At 40.0% G+C, this 19,612-nt stretch overlaps 1 protein-coding gene across 2 annotated transcripts in view; it reads left to right on the top strand.

Annotated features, from left to right (window-relative positions):
• slc12a2 (solute carrier family 12 member 2) overlaps positions 1-19,612 on the top strand; it is a 241,325-nt gene that overhangs the window by 102,661 nt on the left and 119,052 nt on the right. For both annotated transcript variants that reach the window (XM_041185697.1, XM_041185698.1), the window contains 4 exons: positions 5,498-5,637; positions 5,830-5,940; positions 6,634-6,742; positions 16,039-16,166. In XM_041185697.1, coding sequence (XP_041041631.1) covers positions 5,498-5,637; positions 5,830-5,940; positions 6,634-6,742; positions 16,039-16,166 — 488 coding nt within the window. The remainder of the gene's footprint in view (positions 1-5,497; positions 5,638-5,829; positions 5,941-6,633; positions 6,743-16,038; positions 16,167-19,612) is intronic.

Genomic DNA, 19,612 nt, shown 5'->3' with positions numbered 1-19,612 from the left:
TAAGCTAATCTTTGTCGATTTTAAAATAGCTACTCTCGTGTTGAACACTTAAAAATACATTTACCCTTAAAACTGCACCACTTTGCCACTCATCTATAATTTTTTTGAATGCGGAAGAAAAGGCAATTATGCTTTATGCTGCCTGCTTGTCATGGCTTATGGAGGATTTGTGTTTGCGATAATGCAAATGACTTTGGTAGAAACTTGAACCATAACTGCTTCAGAAAAACACTGCACGTTCAAGCACCCAGTTTGATAATACCGCCCAAAGCGGAAACTCTAACCCACAGTTTGAGTCTTGATTGCCAAAATAGTTGGAGCTGGAGAAAAGGAAATATTCTATTTCAAAGGATTTAGCAAAATATAATATTTTAAAGAGCAGCTTAGGAAATGCACGGAAATTTCATTGCATTAGCTTTATTTCCTAGCAAAGACCCAATTCCTTCACTCCCACATTCAACAACGTTGAAGTGAAATGCCTATGGTTGAATCATAGGAATTTTGAGTCAGGGAAAACTGCAAATATAGAGAGGATTTTGAGAATTTGACATCCTGTACTGCTGTAAATATTGATGCCTTGTAAGATGTCCAATCCACCATTGAACCAGTTTGGAAGTAAAGATTAATGAAACACAGTACTTTTTATATTGCCATTTTATTTCTTCCTCTTGATGTGGATGAGTCTTCTCCTTCTTTTTGAAAACTGCTTGTACCCAGACTGTTTTTAGATCCAATTTGGTAAACTGCCAGGGTAGAGTGCATTTAGGAAATACCTATCCTGTTTCTTCTTCTTGCTACTCCCTTGCAGCTTTTTGTCCTTTTAAGCTCAGACCAGGAATTGAACAAAGTGAGGCACTGAGCTTTTGACTTTCCTCTCTTCTATGGCGTTCTGTGTTCGGGTTTGACTGTGCAATCTCTATCCATGGAATTCTGATTTAATAGTTTCAGAACTTGCAGTAACTAAACCTGGGCATGAGGACATTCTTCTTTATGAAATGAAGTATACAAGTCTAATTATTACAGTAACACCAAAGCTTCCACTTATGGTACAGATTGCTGGGGACATCATTGTCAAGTGTAATTCTATGTAATTCCCCTTGTTTTTTTCCCCCCACTTGTTTCAATCTCTACTTTCGGATTTATGACCTTTATGTCCTCTGATCTGCAAGCTTATCTGATCCAGTCCAATGTTTGACAAAATCACGTGAACCCGAGTAACAAAGCATTTGTGTAATCAAAACGAAACGCTTTATGATTAGTCTTATGAAAATGTGAGCATCTTTATTAAATCTGTGGTTAACCTGTCAACGTACTTTAAATTAGATTTCATTTAGTCTAGTTGATTGATTAAAGATTCTAGTCATGATGTTGCAAAAAAAAAAAGACCCAGAGAAGATGAAAGCCTTATCTTTGAGGTTTTTCCTGCGTCAATGAAATTCTGCAATACAATAAGAGGGAATGTTCTTGATGTAGTTATGTTCACGTGATTGTGATGATGCTGGAGAAATAATTGCATACCACAGAAAAGCTCAGTGCTGTGTATCACAAGTTAATAAAATAGGATATGTACAAATTTATAAAGTTGCTGTCACGTTTAACAAATAGATGATTTCCCATAACTGTATCAAGTTACAAACAGTAATTACATTTTGAGCACTTTTGAAATATTAAATGTTATTTTAATTAATAGATGAAATAGACCAGGAAAGTGTGAATAGAATCAGGAATTGTCTATTTACTCTTGATTTATCCACTAATTAACTAATTAGCTTTATTTTTAATCATAGCTTTTGTGCTCCAGCCAATGTCCACTTTCATCCCCTGAAAGTTCAAATTTAGAAAGTAGTTTGGAATTGCTGTGGAAGAGTTGACAGCTCACATTAAAATTTTAACTTTTACATTATAAGATCATGTTACTTTAGAATTGTTCGGTTTAATTTGAGAAATTGATTTTTAGATACACGGCAACATTTTTTTAAAGAATTTAAGTAAATGGATGCACCACTTGTTCTCTAGAAAACTAGTATATGATTCCTGAAATATTTGAAACCCTGGAAAGACTCATGCATGTTTGTAAAGAAGCACCATATGCTTGGTGAACTCTTGCAAATGACTTAAAAAGGACAACCAAATTACAAGCTTAATTTTAATTGGGTATTCTGCTAGTTTTTAGCTTTTTTGAGGATTGCTGCTCTATATTTCACCTGAATTCGGTTGAGGCTTCGGAGATGACCTTATTTTGCAGCCTATAACAGTCTCTCAGCTACATATGTTTTGAGCTTTTGTTGTTATGATATGGCAGGTGGTGTTTGCCAGGCTGACCAAATCCACAAGGGAAACTTGGCCAAGCTATCATGATTTTTCAATTTGTATTTATTACGAGAAGGCTTGTGCACTAAAGTCAGAGGCAGTGAGTCCACTACCACCTTCAGAGATTTTAAGGATTAAATTAAAACATTTATTAACAAAAGAAAAAAATTAACACACACACAAGGTTACCATTACATAGTTATAACCATTCCCTAAATTTCTACTTAAGCAGACTCCCCCTTTCAGGCAACAGTCCAAATAGATTTCAAATTTATGAAGTCATCCAGCAATTTTGCCACAAGCACACACTGGACAATAGACTTCCAAAGGCCTTTAACACAACTTTGGTCACTGGAACACCAAACTTCTGCAGGTGGCTCGAAGCTTTTTTCCCCAAGTCTGTTTCACACAGCCACCTTCCCAGATCTCACATTGCCATCCTTCACACAGCCTTCCGTTAAACATATTTCTCCCTTTTTGATCTGTAAATCCCATTATTTCAACTTGTTTTTAAAGTTACTTTTCGCAGAATATAAAAACCTTTCATGTTATCATTATGACCAGTACTTTTGGAAAATAAAAATGTAATCGCTTTGCCTTACTTATCTTGCCAGTTGTAAACATCTTCCGTGTCCTTTTGAAAATCAAACACTTCTCCACTTATCTAAAAATGCAAATTTCTTTCATGCCGTCTCTGCTGAGACTTCACCCTTGCTTTACTCATCTCCATTTCAAATGCCTGTTTTACACCTCCCTTCTTTGATCATTTAAACCTTGCAGCCTAACTGTCTCTAGTTTAATTAAATTAGCCACTCATGCCCCTACATATAGTATCCCACAATAATATTTGGAAAAATATGATAACTCCTTGACACTGTTCATAGTGTTACCTTGCTGCAACTATTATATTTTAGTTCTGCTGACAGGGAAGGACAGTTTTATTGCAAATACATCCTCATCCATCACCAGGATGTATAAGTACTTATTGCATTCAATAATAGAGGAGCAGGCCTGAGCCATATGTATTAACGAACTTAATGCAGATGATAGATTGACTTAATTATATTGCCCACCAGTAGTAACTAATTAATCTCATGATACTTGCATTGACCATTAGATATCATGGAACTGTATGCCTCTATTCTGCATTAGTCCTGGTACCTCAACAGGCATGGCCTTAGCAAGTTCACACAAGTATATTGAGAAATAAGAAGATCCGTTAAAGTAGTCACCAGTTTTCCCGGCAGCACTGGGCTTATGGACTTTGCTCAAAACTAAAAATTACGTTATATACAGCTATGTTGAGGCTTCTTTTCCTTAGTTTTAGAACCAGAGTATTTTGGGACCTTAGATTCACCTATCTTGCTCTGTGACATATTTTAATGTTATTTTGTTGCTGGCATATTTCTTACTGCTATAGAATGAAGGTCATCCAAAAAAAAATGCCAGGAGAGTTGAATGGGATAATTTATAATGACTTCTTATCTCACTACAGGTGGTAGTATGCAGGTAGGAACCAACTGAGGCCAGGGCAAAGGAACAGAATATGAATAGCAAGCCTGTTCCTCCCAATAACCCTGCCTGTGAGTCATGCTGGATAAGTGACTGGCAACAAGCCACTCCAGATGATTAATTCAAATGAGTTAACTTGTAGAACTGAGCATTTAGATTATGATTGCAGTTGTTCCTTGTAGGTTCATGCTGAGTTTGTGAATTGCTTTCATATGGCTTTTAAGATACTAACGCCCACTTGGAGTTGAGTTCCAGGGGTTTAATGTAATCAAGGGTTTTTGGTAGCATTCTAAATTGGAAGAATTTACATGTGATCTAAAGCAAGAGGTTACTATTTTGTACCACAGAACAAAGAGTTGCATATGTAGTCCCCGCTTGTTTGTGAAGTTCCCATCATGGATGAATCATCTTCATAAAAAGAATCTGACTACTTTTATTACTGAGTAACACAACACCATCTAGCACAGATTTTTTTTTTCAGTTTGATGTGTGTATGTGTGTGGGGCCCTGGATGTGGATGTTTAAATTGGCTTTTGTAAAACCCGAAAACTTAATAACTTTTCGGGGCTCTGCGCTTGATAGAATCGCAAAATAGTTACAACACAGGAGGACATTTGGTCCTTCGTGTCTGTGCTAGCTTTCTGAAAAAGCAGCACTCCCCGAGTCCCACTCCCCTGCCTTTTCTCTGAATCTCTGCAAATTTCTACTCTTCGGATAATTATCCAATTATCGATTTTTGAATCTGTCTCCACTACACACACTCTCAGGCACTGCATTCCAGATCCTAAACACTCCGTTTTTTAAAAAAAAGTTCTTCCTCATGTTGCCATTAGCACTTTTGCCAATCACCTAAACTTGGGAGTGTCTGATTCTTGATAGTTCCACCAGTGGGAACAGTTTTTCTGTCCAGCCCCTTTGTGATTTTGGATACCTCAATCAAATTTCCCCTCAACCTCTCCTCTTCATCAAGACCAGCCCTAGCTTCTCTAATATATCCATGTAACTGAGTTTCTCATTCATCAAACCATTCTTGTGAAGCTTTTCTACACCCTCTCTAATACCTTCGCATCTTTCCTAAAGTATGGTGCCCAGAACTGGACATAATTCCAATGGAGGCTGAACCAGCATTTTATACAAATTTATCATGACCTCCATGCTTTGGTACACTATGCTCCTATAATGCCCAGGATCCTGTATGCTTTATTAAGTGTTCTCAATCTGCCCTGCCATCATAAATGGCTTGTACCCATATACCCTTGGGGCCCCTCTGCTCCTGTACCCGCTATGAATTGTATTCGTCGTTTTATATTGCCTCTCCTCATTCTTCCTACTAGAATGAATCACTTTGTCTCTTTGTGTAAAATTTCTTTTATCACTTGTCCAGTCATTCCACCAACCTACGTTCTCCTGAAGTTTGTCACTAGCTTCCTCACATTTCACAATACTGCCAAGTTTTGTGCCATCTGTAAATTTTGAAATTGTGCCCTATGCATCCAAGTCTATTTAGCTGCTTTAGCAGTATGGCACTTTTAGATTCAAATGATTTAACTTAGATTTTTGGCTTGATTTGGGTATATTATTCATTCTTTCTGCCAGGTTAAGATGTTCCAAAATGGAAAAGGAAATGCTATGTCCCCCAAAATGGATGCCAATAAAATTTCATTTCCCTCTACAGGTGGAGCATACTATTTGATTTCCAGAAGTTTGGGACCTGAATTTGGTGGCGCAATTGGCCTCATTTTTGCCTTTGCCAATGCAGTAGCTGTAGCCATGTATGTGGTTGGTTTTGCAGAGACAGTTCGAGATCTGCTTCTGGTAAGTTGTATTTGGTTAAATCAGTAAAACGCTTTCGAACATTTAAGAGAAAAGCACAAATCAAATATGCAGATCCATATGACTCAATATTTGACTTTTTTAACTATTGAACTCTTTTTATTACAGTAGTGGGAAGTTAATGATTTAACCTGTTTTGTTTCATAACATTGACTTTTCTTTTCATTTCTTGAGGAACATAATGCACTCATGATTGACGAAATGAGTGACATCCGGATTATAGGAACCATTACTATTGTAGTCCTGTTTGGCATATCTGTCGCAGGGATGGAATGGGAAGCTAAGGTAGGATTCTGTCGCATGCTTTCAGAAAGAATACTGGCAGGTGAATGCAACACTTCAATAAATGCTTCGTCTGAGACTTAACTTCTGCGATGTCAACATCAAGTTTAGACATTTTGTTTTAAATTTGTGTTTTGGTGGGTAGAAGAGGACCGAAGATGCTTGAATTTAAAAAAAAGTATCTGGGGTAAAAACCTACAGTGATGAACGCAGGAATGTTTGAAAACATGGGAGTGAGGGTAGTGGTTGGATATTGCCTGTATATTGCATAGAGTAAAAGACAACTCAGATCTTGGAGTAAGAAGGGAAACATTGACTGTTGACTTTTAATATAATATCATAAATTAGACAGTTGTAAATTGTATAGTCCCCTTGTGAAAATAAACTCCAGTTTCTAGCGATCCATGAATTGCAGTTTTACATGCGTATAATAATATTATTACACCTTTTAATTTGTAAGCTTTCCAGCATACATTCTGGGGGACTGCAGATCGGAGTAAATTTTGAGGCCTAATCCTGTTGGCAAGCCTCTTTCAGTGAGCCGCATGCCAATCTCTTATGCCACAGTGATGCAATCCATGCCTGCTCATTGAAGCCTGCCTTTTGCATAGGATTTTGCACAATATATCTCATGATCTTCTCAGAATAACAATTGTAATTTAAATGTTTTCCTTATTATTATTTATTTCTTTGCAGGCTCAAATTGTGCTTTTGGGAATCTTGCTGATATCTATATTTAACTTCACTGTGGGAACTTTCATTCCAGCCAATGACAAACGAGCGAAAGGATTCTTTAATTATCAAGGTATGTGAAAGATATAATTACATTTTGTATTGGTAGTAGCTCTACAGTGGAAACTTGCCATTGAAGTAAGTAGTTCTGACAGTAGTGTGCAGAAAATGCACTATACAGCAATGTTACTGGAACAACTGGATGAAGTGGTTTGAAATCTGTCATTTAAAATTATGAACCTGACAGGTTTTATAGCTATTCTATCTAACCTCCACATCTTTTTTCCTTGCAAATTTTCTCTACTTGAAGGTGTTGGTTCCTTGGAATGGAGTGCTATGGGTGTTGGTATGGTAGCTAATATTGCAAACAACAGGTAACATGAACTGGGCATCTCCAAATTCCAGCAGCAGGGGTAGTTCAACAGCGTTCAGGAGCAAAATGCTATTTTTTTTTCTCTCTTCTCCCTAAGCCATCATCATTGCTGCCATCAATGCCAATATAGTCAACCCATCAATGACCAATTAACGCAACACAGGCTGCGGATTGAACTGAACCTTACTGATCCAAATGGTTTGGTTACCATCTGTGCAAATCTGCTGAGTCATTGGGGAAACTACTTTTTTAATTTTCAGATGTCTTTATCACTGCAGTTTCTTGTCTCTAAACATTGACTTGCTGACGTCCAACTTTATATTATTCTCTAATAATTGCACCCAAGTCTTGGGTAATTTCCTCTGTGGATTAAATCAGTAAAGAATCCAATGCATTTGGAGTTTCTGTTTACTGGGTTCATAGAGTCCTGTATGCATTTTGTTTCTGTTCCTTGTAAGCTTCAATACTGTCTGTGCTGTGACTCAGCAAACCCAGGTTTGTTTGATTAATGTTATTTAGTTTTTTTTTTCCTTTTCTGGACTTGTACTGTCAGTTTAGACTTTTCTTGGCTTCTCTTTTTTTTCCTCCCAACCCCCATTCACTGCTGTGTATAATTACTACCTTTTCACATCTCATATTTCATCATTTTGGTGGGGTCACATACTGCAGCCCTCATTGACGCTGAAACTGCATTGACAGGAAAAGATTCTTGTGACACCCTGGTTCTGTGTGACTAATGCTTTTTAAAAAAAACCTGCTAAATGCTCTTCTAGAGTGCTATCCTACAGTATGGCTGCTTGAAAAGAAAAGACAGGTTTGTACCATGAACTTTAGCACAGTTCAGTGTCAGCCACGTAAGGAGCACACCTGTCATTCCAACTCAAGTGAATGTGGACCCGCTTATTGTCTAGTCAGTGGATTGAGTGTAATGCAAGAGGTATGTCACTTTGGGAGAAGGTAAATATTGAGAAAATCCAGAAAATCCCATTTGAATGAGGAAGTATTTATTTTTGTCTTCCTTCATTCTCCACATTGTTAACGTTGCAATTGCTGCAAGAAAGTTCATGCTTCAAGTTGATAATTAGGAGCAGCTGTCCTCAACTGGGGAAGCATTAGGGTTTCATTACAAGAATATAAAAGATGTTCACGCTGGATGTTGGGAGGGAATTGGAGGAGTCCATCTTTTTACTCGGTAGGCTTGGAAATAAATCAGTCTTAAAGTACAGACTGGCTTCAGGCTCATTCATTCCTCAACATACTGATATTGGATTTATCACGTAGCTCAATTTTCTCTCCTCTTTCCTATTTATTCCTGAGGATACTGTCCATTTTACACAATGCAGCATTCTCAAGGCGACCTTTCATTTGAGGATATGAAGGCCTTCGCATCGTCAATTTTCCTCTCATCTGATTTTTGCATTTGTCTTGGCCATTTCTCTAGCATTCATTTTTTTTGATGGTCTATTTTTAGCCCAGGTTGTAATTATTCATGTAATAAAAATAGAAAATGCGGGAAAAACTCAGGCCTGGCAGCATCTGTGGAGACAGAAAGGGTTAATGTTTTGAGTCTGTATGACCCTTCTTCAGAGCTCAGGGTCATGTAACTCAAAACGTTCACAGTATCTTTACAGTGCAGAAGGAGGCCATTTGGCCCATCAAGTCTGCACTGGCTCTCTGAAAGAGCATTCCACCTAGTCCCACTCCCCTGTCTTATCCCTGTAACCTTGCACATTATTTCTTTTCAGGTAGCAATCCAATTCCCTTTTGAATACCTTGGTCAAACCTTCCTCCACCACACTTTCAGGAAGTTGGTTCCAGACTCCAACCACCCTCTGGGTGGAAACATTTTTCTTCACATTACATTGATCTCTCAGTAGGAACAGTTTCTTGCTATTTACCCTATCCATATCCCTCAGGATCTTGAGTACCTTTGTCACGTCTCCTCTCAGCTTTCTTTTCTCCAAGGAAAACAGTCCCAACCTCATAGTTATAGTTCTTCATTCTGGGAATCATTCTTGTGAATCTCCTCTACTCTCTCCAGTGCCTTCACATCCTTCCTCAAGCATGGTGCCCAGAACTGGATGCAGTACTCCAGATGAGGCCCAACTAGTGTCTTATACAAGTTCAATATGACCTGCTTACTCTTGTACTCAATGCCCCTATTAATAAAGCCTAAGATACTATATGCTTTATTAACTGCTCTCTCAATATGCTCTGCCATCTTCAGTGGCCTATGTACATATACACTGAGGTCCCTCTGTTCTTGCACCTCCTTTAGAGGTTCTCCCTTTATTGTCTCATCATATCTTTCCTGCCAAAACAAATCATCTCACACTTGTCTGCATTGAACTTCATCTGCCACTTGTCTCCCCAATCCACCAACGTGTCTGTCGTTTTGAAGTTCAAGACTATCCCCATCACAGTTTTCAACATTTTCAATCTTCGTATCATCTGCAAATTTTGAAATCATGCCCTGTACACCAGTCTAGATCACTAATATATATCAGGAAGAGCAAGGGTCCCAACACTAACCCCTGAGGAACTCCACTACCAACCTTCCTCCAATCTGGAAAAAAAACACATTTATCACTACTCTACTACTGTTTCCTGTCACCCAGCCAATTTCACATCCAAGTGCCTACTTTCCCTTTCATCGCATGACCTGGAATTTTGCTCACAAGTCTGTTGTGTGGCATTGTATCAAATGCTGTTTGAATATACATTACATCACAACAGCATTTCCCTTATCAACCTTCTCTGTTACCTCCTTGAGAAAACTCCAAGTTAGTTAAACACGATTTTCCCTTGATGAATCCATGTTGGCTTTCCTTAATTATCCTGCACTTGCCTAAGTGATTTTAGGTTTTGTCTCATACTATGCTTTCCAGAAGTTTCCCTACCACGGAGGTCAAATTGACTGACCTGTAGTTGCCAGCTTTATCCTTGCACCCCTTTTTCAATAAGGGTTTAACATTCGCAATTCTTCAGTCCTCCAGCACCTCCACTGTGTCTAAAGAAGACTGGAAGACTAGTGTCTCTGCAATTTCCACTTTCTCATCCCTCAGTACCCTTGGATGCATCTCTCTAATCCTGATACCTTATCTATTTTCTATACAGTTAGCCTTTCCAACACCACCTTCCTTTCAATTGTTAGTTCTTCCAGTGTACCAGTTACCTCCTCTCTCACCTTGGCCTGGGTAGCAAGTTCTTCCTTTGTATAGACAGATGCAAAGTACTCGTTTAACACCTCCCAGTATTCCTCCAGCCTCCACATGCAAGTCCCCTTTTTAACCCTAATTTGCCCTATTCTTTCTTTTATCACCCTCTTATTATTTATACGCTTATAGAAGATCTTGGGATTCCCTTTTATGTTCGCTGCTGGCCTCTTTTCATGCTCTCTCCTTGCTTTTCTTATTAGTTTCTTTACTTCCCCTCTGGTCCCTCTGTATTCAGCCTGATTCTCCATTTCACTTTTTATCTGTCATACATGCACTTCCTTTTCAACTTTACCCCTCTCTGTCTGCCTTTGTCTGCCACTCACTCACTATCTATTCGTCCTACCTTTCCCCTTCAAGGAAATGTAACTTGACATGGCTTGCAATAATGTTTCTTTGAAGGTGCCCCATTGTTTATCCACTGTCTTTTCTGCCAACATTTGATTCTAAATCAAACATATTCTCATCTTATCGAAATTGGCCTTCCCCCAATTAAATATCCCTACTCTGGATTGTTCTCTGCCCTTTTCCATGATTAACCTAAACCTTATGATTGTAGTTCTTCTACCCTTCCAGCCGAGAGCTAATTTGGCACTGATTGATTGTGAATTGAATCTAGCACTTTTCTACTCTTTTTTGTTGCTATTCATTGCCTGCCTCTTCGAATTTGGGCTTTCCCTGAGGAGCTGTATCTGAGCAAAAGCATGAAGTGGATCTTCTCCTGCTCATCCTATAGTGTTTTAGCTAATTGCAGTAGGGTCCACTTCTGTACATGGTATTGCTTTTTGAACTCTGAGAGCACTTGCGTAATGTAGATATTTGAAAAAAAAACCATAACAGTGAATAGAAGTGTTTCCAATTTCGCGTGACATTCCAGGCCTCATGGATATAGAACTGATTATATTGAATAATAAATGGCTTGGCATTTATCTCTCTCTCTTATCTCTCATCTCCCTCTCTTAGTGCTCGCCTTCTCTTAGCGTGCGCCATCTCTCACTCAGCGCGCGCCCTCCGGCTCCCGCGGCGCGCGCCCTCTGGCCCCCGCCCTCTCGCGGCGCGCGCCCTGCGGCCCCCCCACCTTCCCGCGGCACGCGCCCCCCCACGGTGTGCGCCCTCCAGCCCCCCGCGGCGCGCACCCTCCGGCCCCTGCCCTCTCCCTCTCTCTCTCTCTTTCTCCCACTTCAAGCCAGCATTCTGGGTTTTTCTGTTTCTTAACGCAATATTCCTGGGCTCACACTGCCACTTGGCTTTGACAGTGATGTGTGCTTTGCATCTTTCTTCTCTCTTCCCCCCCCTCCCTCTGGCCTATCAAACTCCTGCTGAAAAGAAGAGAAGACTTCCATTTCTGTAGCTTTTTCAGAACTTTAGATTCTGGGGTTAGTTTGCAGTTTTACAGCCATTGAAATACTTTTGAAGTGTGGCTAATATTGTAATGTAGGCAGTGCAGCAGCCAAATTGCACACAGGATAGTCTGACACAACAGACATAGAACCCATCACCAGATCATCTGTTTCAGTGCTGTTGGTTGAGGGTTTAAATATTTTTCAGTACACTGGGGAGAACTCTTTGAATAGTGCCATGGCGTTTCTTTGTGCCTGTCAAAAATTAAATATTGGGAAGTTATTAGAATCAAACATTAGGGAGGTTATAGCTGGGCACTTAGAGCTCAAGGAAAGTAGGAAGAGTCAGCGTGGTTTTGTGAAAGGAAAATCATGTTTAATCTATTTATTGGAGTTGTTTTTTTTTTTGAAGGAGTAATATGCACAGTGGATAAAGGGGAGCCTGTAGATGTACTGTACTTGGATTTCCAAAAGGCATTTGATAAGGTGCCACAACAAAGATTATTAAGGAAAATAAAAGCTCGTGATGTAGTGGGTAACATATGAGCACGGATAGAAGATTGGCTGGCTGGCTGAAAGAGAGAATGCATAAATGGGCCTTTTTCGAATTAGCAGAATATGACGAGTGGCATCTCAGAGGTCTGTACTGGGGCCTCAAATTTTTACGATTTACATCAATGACTTAGATGAGGGGAGTGAAGATGTGGTAGCTAAATTTTCAGATGACACAAAGATAGGTAGGAAAGTGTGTTGTGAAGAGGACATGTGTTGCAGATGGATGTAGAAAGGTTTAGTGTGTGGGCAAAGATCTGGCAAATGGAGTTTAAGGTGGGAAAATGTGAAGCTGTTCACTTGGCAGGAAGAACAAAAAAGCATAGTATTAATTAAATGGAGAACAGCTGCATATTTCTGAGGTGCAGAGGGATCTAAGTGTTCTAGTTCATGAGTCAAAAAGTTGGTATACAGATACAGCAAGTAATTAAGCAGGCTAATGGAATGCTATCCTTTATTACGAGAGGGATTAGACATAACTGAAGCATAACATCCTTACTTTTATGCAGGGCATTGGTGAGACCACACCTCAAATACTGTGTGCAGTTTTGGTCTCCTTATTAAAGGAAAGATGTAAATGCATTGGAGACGCTTCAAAAGGGGTTTACTAGATTGATAGGAATGAGTGGATTGTCTTATGAGGAAAGGTTGGACAGACTGGGCTTGTTTCCACTGGAGTTTAGAAGAGTGAGGGGTAATGTGATTGAAGTATAGGACGAGGTGGACATTGAAAGGATGTTTCCTTTTGTGGGTGAGTCCAGAACTGTGGGGTGGGGGTCTCTTTTAGGACAGAGATGAGGAGAAATTTTTTTTAGGGTTGTGTGACTTTGGAATTTGCTGCCTCAGAAGTGGTGGAGGTGGTCATTGAATATTAAGGCAGAGGTAGAAAGATTCTTAGGCAAGGGAATCAAAGGTTAGTGGGGTTAGATGGGAATGTGGAAATTGAAACACAAGATCAGCCATGATCTTATTGAATGGCAGAGCAGGCTGGAGGGGTAAAATGTTCCTATTTCTTATGTAATGTTCTAAGTCTGAAATCATTGCCTTTGGTCCCTGTGTAAACTCTTCCCTAGCATCCAACTCCATCCTTCTCCCTGGCAAATGTTTTGAGTCTGAATCAGACTATTTGTAATATTGTTTTATATTTGACCCAGTAATGAGCTTTCTACTACACATCTACTTTTGTCTCACGACCACATCTGTCACGCTGCCTGACTGCCCTTGCCTGACTCTGCCCCTGCCTTAGCTTATCAACTGCTGAAACCCTCATTCTTCCTCTTATTAAGTTTAGACTTGACTAGTTCAATGCACTCCTTGCTGGCATTACACATTCTACCCTCCATAGGCCATCTAAAACTCCACCTGCAACCTTAATCAGATCAAGCTCCCTTCACCTATCACCTCTGTTCTCACTGACCTACGTTGGCTGCCAGTTAAGTAACATCTTGGGGAAAAACAGGCTGAGAATTTTTAAATCAAATCTCTCCATTGTCTCATGCCTCCTCATTTCTGTAATCCACTCCAGCCCTCCAACCCTCAGAGATATCTGTGCACATCTGCCTCTTTTGAGTATCCCCGATTTTAATCACCCCACCATTGTTTTTACCTGCCAAGGCCCTAAGCTCTAGAATTCCCTCTCTGTGCTCCTCTGTGTGCCTCTTCTCCTTTAGGAAACCCCATAAGACTTACCACTTTGACCAAATCTTGTTATTGGCCCAATATCTCCAAATGTGACTGTCCAGTTTTGTTTAATGCTCCTGTAATGAGCTTTGGGATGTTTTATTATGTTAAAGGTGCTTTTTAAATACTAGTTGTAGTACAGATGTTGACATTGCTGGAAGCAGGTAGTGGAGGGAGCCCTGTTTATACAACCCATATGTAGATCTTTGGGCTTTCTTTTTTAGTTGCAAACCAAATACATGGAGTGACTGTATATGTTGCATGTCTATTTCTTGAGTTAAAATTGTTTGATGCATGGGCAATGTAGCAATTTGTGCAGCAGTTGTCAAGTTGCCTTGCAAGGAAAAATAGTATTTTTTTTTCTCGATTAAAAGACTTGCAGTTAACTATACTGGTGAACAACAGCAGGCATGCAGAAAGATGCACATCATTTTCTCAGAAGCAACATTAGCTTTTGCTAATGATGTGCATCCAGAGAGAAATTCATCTATTAGCTCGCCAAGAAATAACATTTACTTGGTTGGGCGTAAGGGCAGGAGAAAATGGACTTCTTTTGGAATTCCTCCTTGAAACTGTTTGCATGTTTCATTGAGCCCGAGCGTGATCCTAAGATTTGGGTCTTTAGAATTGCAGTGCTCTTCTGTACTTGTAATATACATTTATAAATTGAATGTGGACACATGTCACTTCCAATCTGCACATATAAAGCTCGAACCTTATCTAGTCCTTTTCTCTTATGGTTTAATGACACTGGTGTTCTGGGGACTTAGATACTGCTGTTGTGTTTCTCATGTTGGGTGCATGCAATTATGATGTTGCCAAACCTAGTCAAGCACCAAATATGGCCAGAACAAAGTCCATGCATATAGCTGAGTGATGGGAAGATTCTCTGGGAACTTGGCACAAAATTATTTCCAAACTGAACCCTTTGCCTATGAATGATTCGTATAAGGGAAAAAATGAGGAATGTCAGGAAGATATAATCATTCTCATAATGTTGGAATTTATTGTAAAATAGAGTAATTGTGTGTGTGTGTGTGTGTGAGTGAGAGAGACTTAGTTGGATTAAAGTTGGTTGGTCTTAAGGCTTTGATGTAAACATAGTAAACATGGGCGAAGTTAGAATGTAAGGTATAAGGATTTTTGCATTTTAAAGTAAACCAGACTAGATTGTTTTCAAAGGAGGGGTGAAATGTGTCACCTAGGCAAGTGAAGTTTAGAAACAGTGTGTTTATTTTTCCCCAAAGGTTATTGGTAAAATTTAGTACTATGAGAGATTTTTATTATCAGGAAGAAGTCCAAAGACACAGTGAAACAATGGGAATTTGCATTCAAAGGGGAAAATATATATAAAGGAGCGAAAGCTGTGTGTGAGGGTAGGCACTTTGAGATCTAACAAATGTGAAAAGCCTTCAGCATCTACACCTCCAAGCTGCTATCTTCAAAGAACTGAAGTTAAGAAAACTCACTTTGAATTTGACTTGTTCAGGGTATCCTGGGTCTTTTAAAATGTTTTTGTCTTACCGTTGTCTTACCGAAAGTGTAACAGGGAATCAGATTAACTAGGAGATTTAAAAGTTATTGTAGCAGTATTTTGTAGATATATGTATGAGCTTACAATCTTTTCCTTTGCTAATAAATGTTTAATTTAATTTTATAAAAACCTCAAGACCCGGTGGCTTTATTACTGAATTCAAAGCCCGCATCTCAAAGCATACAAATTGAAAATTAATTGTGACAGTTTCAAGTTTCCCTCTGGGATTTGAACAGCTCAGTATTTACCATCTGCTGTGTCATAACAGAAGACCATGCTGAATAATGAGTTTGGTTAACTTGTATTGGAATATAGAGTGTCAAAGTTTTGGATAAAATCCTTTTATTGCTTTTAAATTGCACATTTCAGCTGATCAGTGATATGAAGGAGGTGTTTGCAGCCCAGATCCCTGTATGCATCATTGTGTGTTGGAAAATCATATTGTTGTGGACATGCTGCAAGAAGAAGTTCACTTATGCAGATCCAAATTACTGTGTATAAGGCATTATAAACATTATATATACAATATTCACAATGATCACCAAAACTAGGGAATTTGGGTTCTTAATTTATATTGAAAATCTAAATTGTATTGGCATGGTAGCTTAACACAGAAGTATTTTGGTAAAATTATTTTGTAAAATAATAATTACAATCTTTGCATTTTTATTTCAGGTGAAATATTTTCTGAAAACTTTGGGCCAGATTTTAGAGAAGGAGAAGGTTTCTTCTCTGTCTTTGCTATTTTCTTCCCTGCTGCTACTGGTATCCTTGCTGGAGCAAACATCTCTGGTGATCTTGCAGTAAGTGTTTGCTTATGTATAGAAAAGGATTTGTTATTTGTGAAATCCGGTAATGTCAGCAGCTGCAAACCTAATGACTAATTATTCTGTTGAAGGCTTGACTCAAACCATTATTACGTCATTATTACCAGAATTTGGTATTGTACGAAAAGTGGGCTAGATATTTTTGGGAAACAACATTGAGATGCTAGGATTATTTGAATTTAAATTCTATTTATTAATTGTCACTGTGCACATAATCCTCTGCTTGTAATAAAAAAGTCTCATTTCTATATTGTAGTAAAGCTAATGGATCTGTAGATATTGTCCTTGAGCATGTATTTGATACTTCCTTGTATATTTTTCAAAATCAGTTACCATTTGTGATTCACCTGCAAATCTCTCTGAAAGTTATCTCCTTGTTTTGAACTTCCTGCTTTCTGGAAACCTTTTCTAGTCAATAATATTTGGCTTGGTGTCAATTTTTAACCTGATTACACTTACACAAGGTGCCTTGGGGCAATTTACTATGTTAGAGATGCCATTTAAATACAATTATTGTTACTGTTGCACAAAGTTTTGAGCCAATGAACTGAGTCATCTGAAGCTTTATTCACACTGTCAGCAGGCTGACTCCCATGCCTATCTTTCCCACAACTCAATGTTTGAACATGTCAAAGTAGGTTTCTGCCCCCAGTACAGTAATGAAATGTCCCTTATCTATGTCACAAATGACATCCTTTATCACTCTGACTATGGTGAATCATCTCTCCTCAACTTTCTCTCTCAGCAGCATTTGACACAATTGATCACAGTATCTTCCTGCAGTGTTTCTCTTCTGTTAACCAACTGGGTGGGATTCCCATTCGCCTGGCTTCATTCCCATCTATTCAGTCATACTTGGAAAATGTCTTGTCGTGGGCTTCTTTTCCTGCACTTCTCACTGTTATTTCTGTGAATTGAAGGTTCTGTCCTCAGCTGCTTCCTAATTCTCATCTACATGATGCTGCACAGCAACACCAGATTTCACATGTATGCTGACGACGTGCGATGGTACCTTGCAACCACCGCTTTCGACGCTTTTTTCACTGCCTCTGATTTATCACACTACTAGTCAGATATTCAGTACTGGATGAGCATAACTTTCTCCAATTAAATATTGGGAAAATGAAAGCCATTGTCTATGGTCTGCATCACAACCTTTGTCCTGCAGTCACGGACTCCATCCCTTGTCCTGACAATAGTCTGAGGCTGAACCTGACAGAACAGCAAGGTTGTGAACAAGTTGACCCTGAGCTGAGCTACCTCTTTGGCCAAACTTTTGTTTACTTGTGGCTCGCTGTCAAATTTTATCTGACAATACTCTAGTGAAGTGACTTGAAAAATTCTACTGTTAATAGAAAAAAAATGTCTATTTTGAAACTTGGGGGTTGGACAAATATGTTACTTTATTCCCAATCTACTAATACCTCACCAATGTCCATTGACTAATTCAGAATGATTATTGCAACTATTTCCTAGTCTGAATACACTGGGGTAAATACATTCTGGGAAATGGGTTATTTTAAGCCACTTTGTCTAACTTAGGACTTACAAGCCCTGAACTCTCACATGCTGACCCCTGCCCACACGCAGTCTTATACGAATGTACAAATTAGGAGTAGGCCTCTTGAACCTGCTCTGCCATTCAGTAAAATCATGGCTGATCTGATACCTCAATCCCACATTTCTGCCTACCCCAGATAACCTTTCACCCCCTTGTTAATTAAGAATCTATCTAGCTCTGCCTTAAAAGTGTTCAAAGGCTTTGCTTCCACTGCCTTTTGAGGAAGAGAGTTCCAAAGAGTGTCAACCCTCTGAGAAAAGATTTTTCCTCAGCTCTGTTTTAAATGAGTGACCCCTTATTTTAAAATAGTGACCTCTAGTTCTAGATTCTCCCACAAAAGGAAACATCCTCTCCATATCTGCCTTGTCAAGACCCCTTAGGATCTTAAGGTTTCAATTAAGTCGCCTCTTGCTCTTCTAAACTGCAGTGGATACAAGCCTAACCTGTTCAACCTTTCCTCATGAGACAACCTGCTCATTCCTGGTATTAGTCCAGTAATCCTTCTCTGAACTGCACACAATTCTCCAGATGTGGTCTCACCAGTGTCTTGTACAACTAAAGTATCACCTCCCTACTTTTGTAATCAATTCCCCTCTCAATAATTGATGACATTCTATTAACTTTACTAATTACTTGCTGTACCTGCATACTAACCTTTTGTGATTCATTCACTGGACACCCAGATCCCTCTGAATATGAACTCTGCAATCTCTCACCATTTGGATAATAAACTTTTTTACTCTTCCTGCCAAATTGAATAATTTCACATTTGTCTGCATTATACTTCTTTAGCCAGACCTTTTCACCACTTACTTAACCTATCTATGTCCCTTTGTAGACTCCTTATGTCCTCATGACAACTTACTTTCCTAGGTATTTTTGTATCATCAGAAAATTTAGCAGCTATTCCATCAGTTTCTTCATCCAAGACATTGATATATTTTGTAAAAATTTTGAGGACACATTGATGATACCTGTGGTATACCACTCGTTTGTGCATTTATCCCAGTGTATCCTGGAATGTATTTATCCCATTGCAATCTCTGCCTCTCCCTCCCCCTGTCTATCTGTCTCTCTATCTCTCACACTCTCTCACTCTCTCTCTCTCTCTCTCTCTCTCTCTCTCTCTCTCTGTGTCAGTCTGTCTCCCTCTGTCTGTGCCAGCCTCTCTGCGCGCCTCTCTCGGTCTGTGCCAGTCACTCTGCACGCCTCTCTCTGTCTGTGCCAGCCTCTCTGCGCGCCTCTCTCTGTCTGTGCCAGCCTCTCTGCGCGCCTCTCTCTGTCTGTGCCAGCCTCTCTGCGCGCCTCTCTCTGTCTGTGCCAGCCTCTCTGTGCGCCTCCCTCTGTCTGTGTCCAGCCTCTCTGCGCCTCTCCCTCTGTCTGTGTCCAGCCTCTCTGCGCCTCTCCCTCTGTCTGTGTCCAGCCTCTCTGCACCTCTCCCTCTGTCTGTGTCCAGCCTCTCTGCGCCTCTCCCTCTGTCTGTGTCCAGCCTCTCTGCGCCTCTCCCTCTGTCTGTGTCCAGCCTCTCTGCGCCTCTCCCTCTGTCTGTGTCCAGCCTCTCTGCGCCTCTCCCTCTGTCTGTGTCCAGCCTCTCTGCGCCTCTCCCTCTGTCTGTGTCCAGCCTCTCTGCGCCTCTCCCTCTGTCTGTGTCCAGCCTCTCTGCGCCTCTCCCTCTGTCTGTGTCCAGCCTCTCTGCGCCTCTCCCTCTGTCTGTGTCCTGCGCCTCTCCCTCTGTCTGTGTCCTGCGCCTCTCCCTCTGCCTGTGTCCAGCGCCTCTCCCTCTGCCTGCGTCCAGCGCCTCTCCCTCTGCCTGCGTCCAGCGCCTCTCCCTCTGCCTGCGTCCAGCGCCTCTCCCTCTGCC

Source organism: Carcharodon carcharias, chromosome 4 (genome assembly GCF_017639515.1).
Source record: "Carcharodon carcharias isolate sCarCar2 chromosome 4, sCarCar2.pri, whole genome shotgun sequence".
Lineage (NCBI taxonomy): Eukaryota > Metazoa > Chordata > Chondrichthyes > Lamniformes > Lamnidae > Carcharodon > Carcharodon carcharias.
Note: the sequence above shows the minus strand (reverse complement) of the source record. Positions and strands in the feature narration are given on the sequence as shown.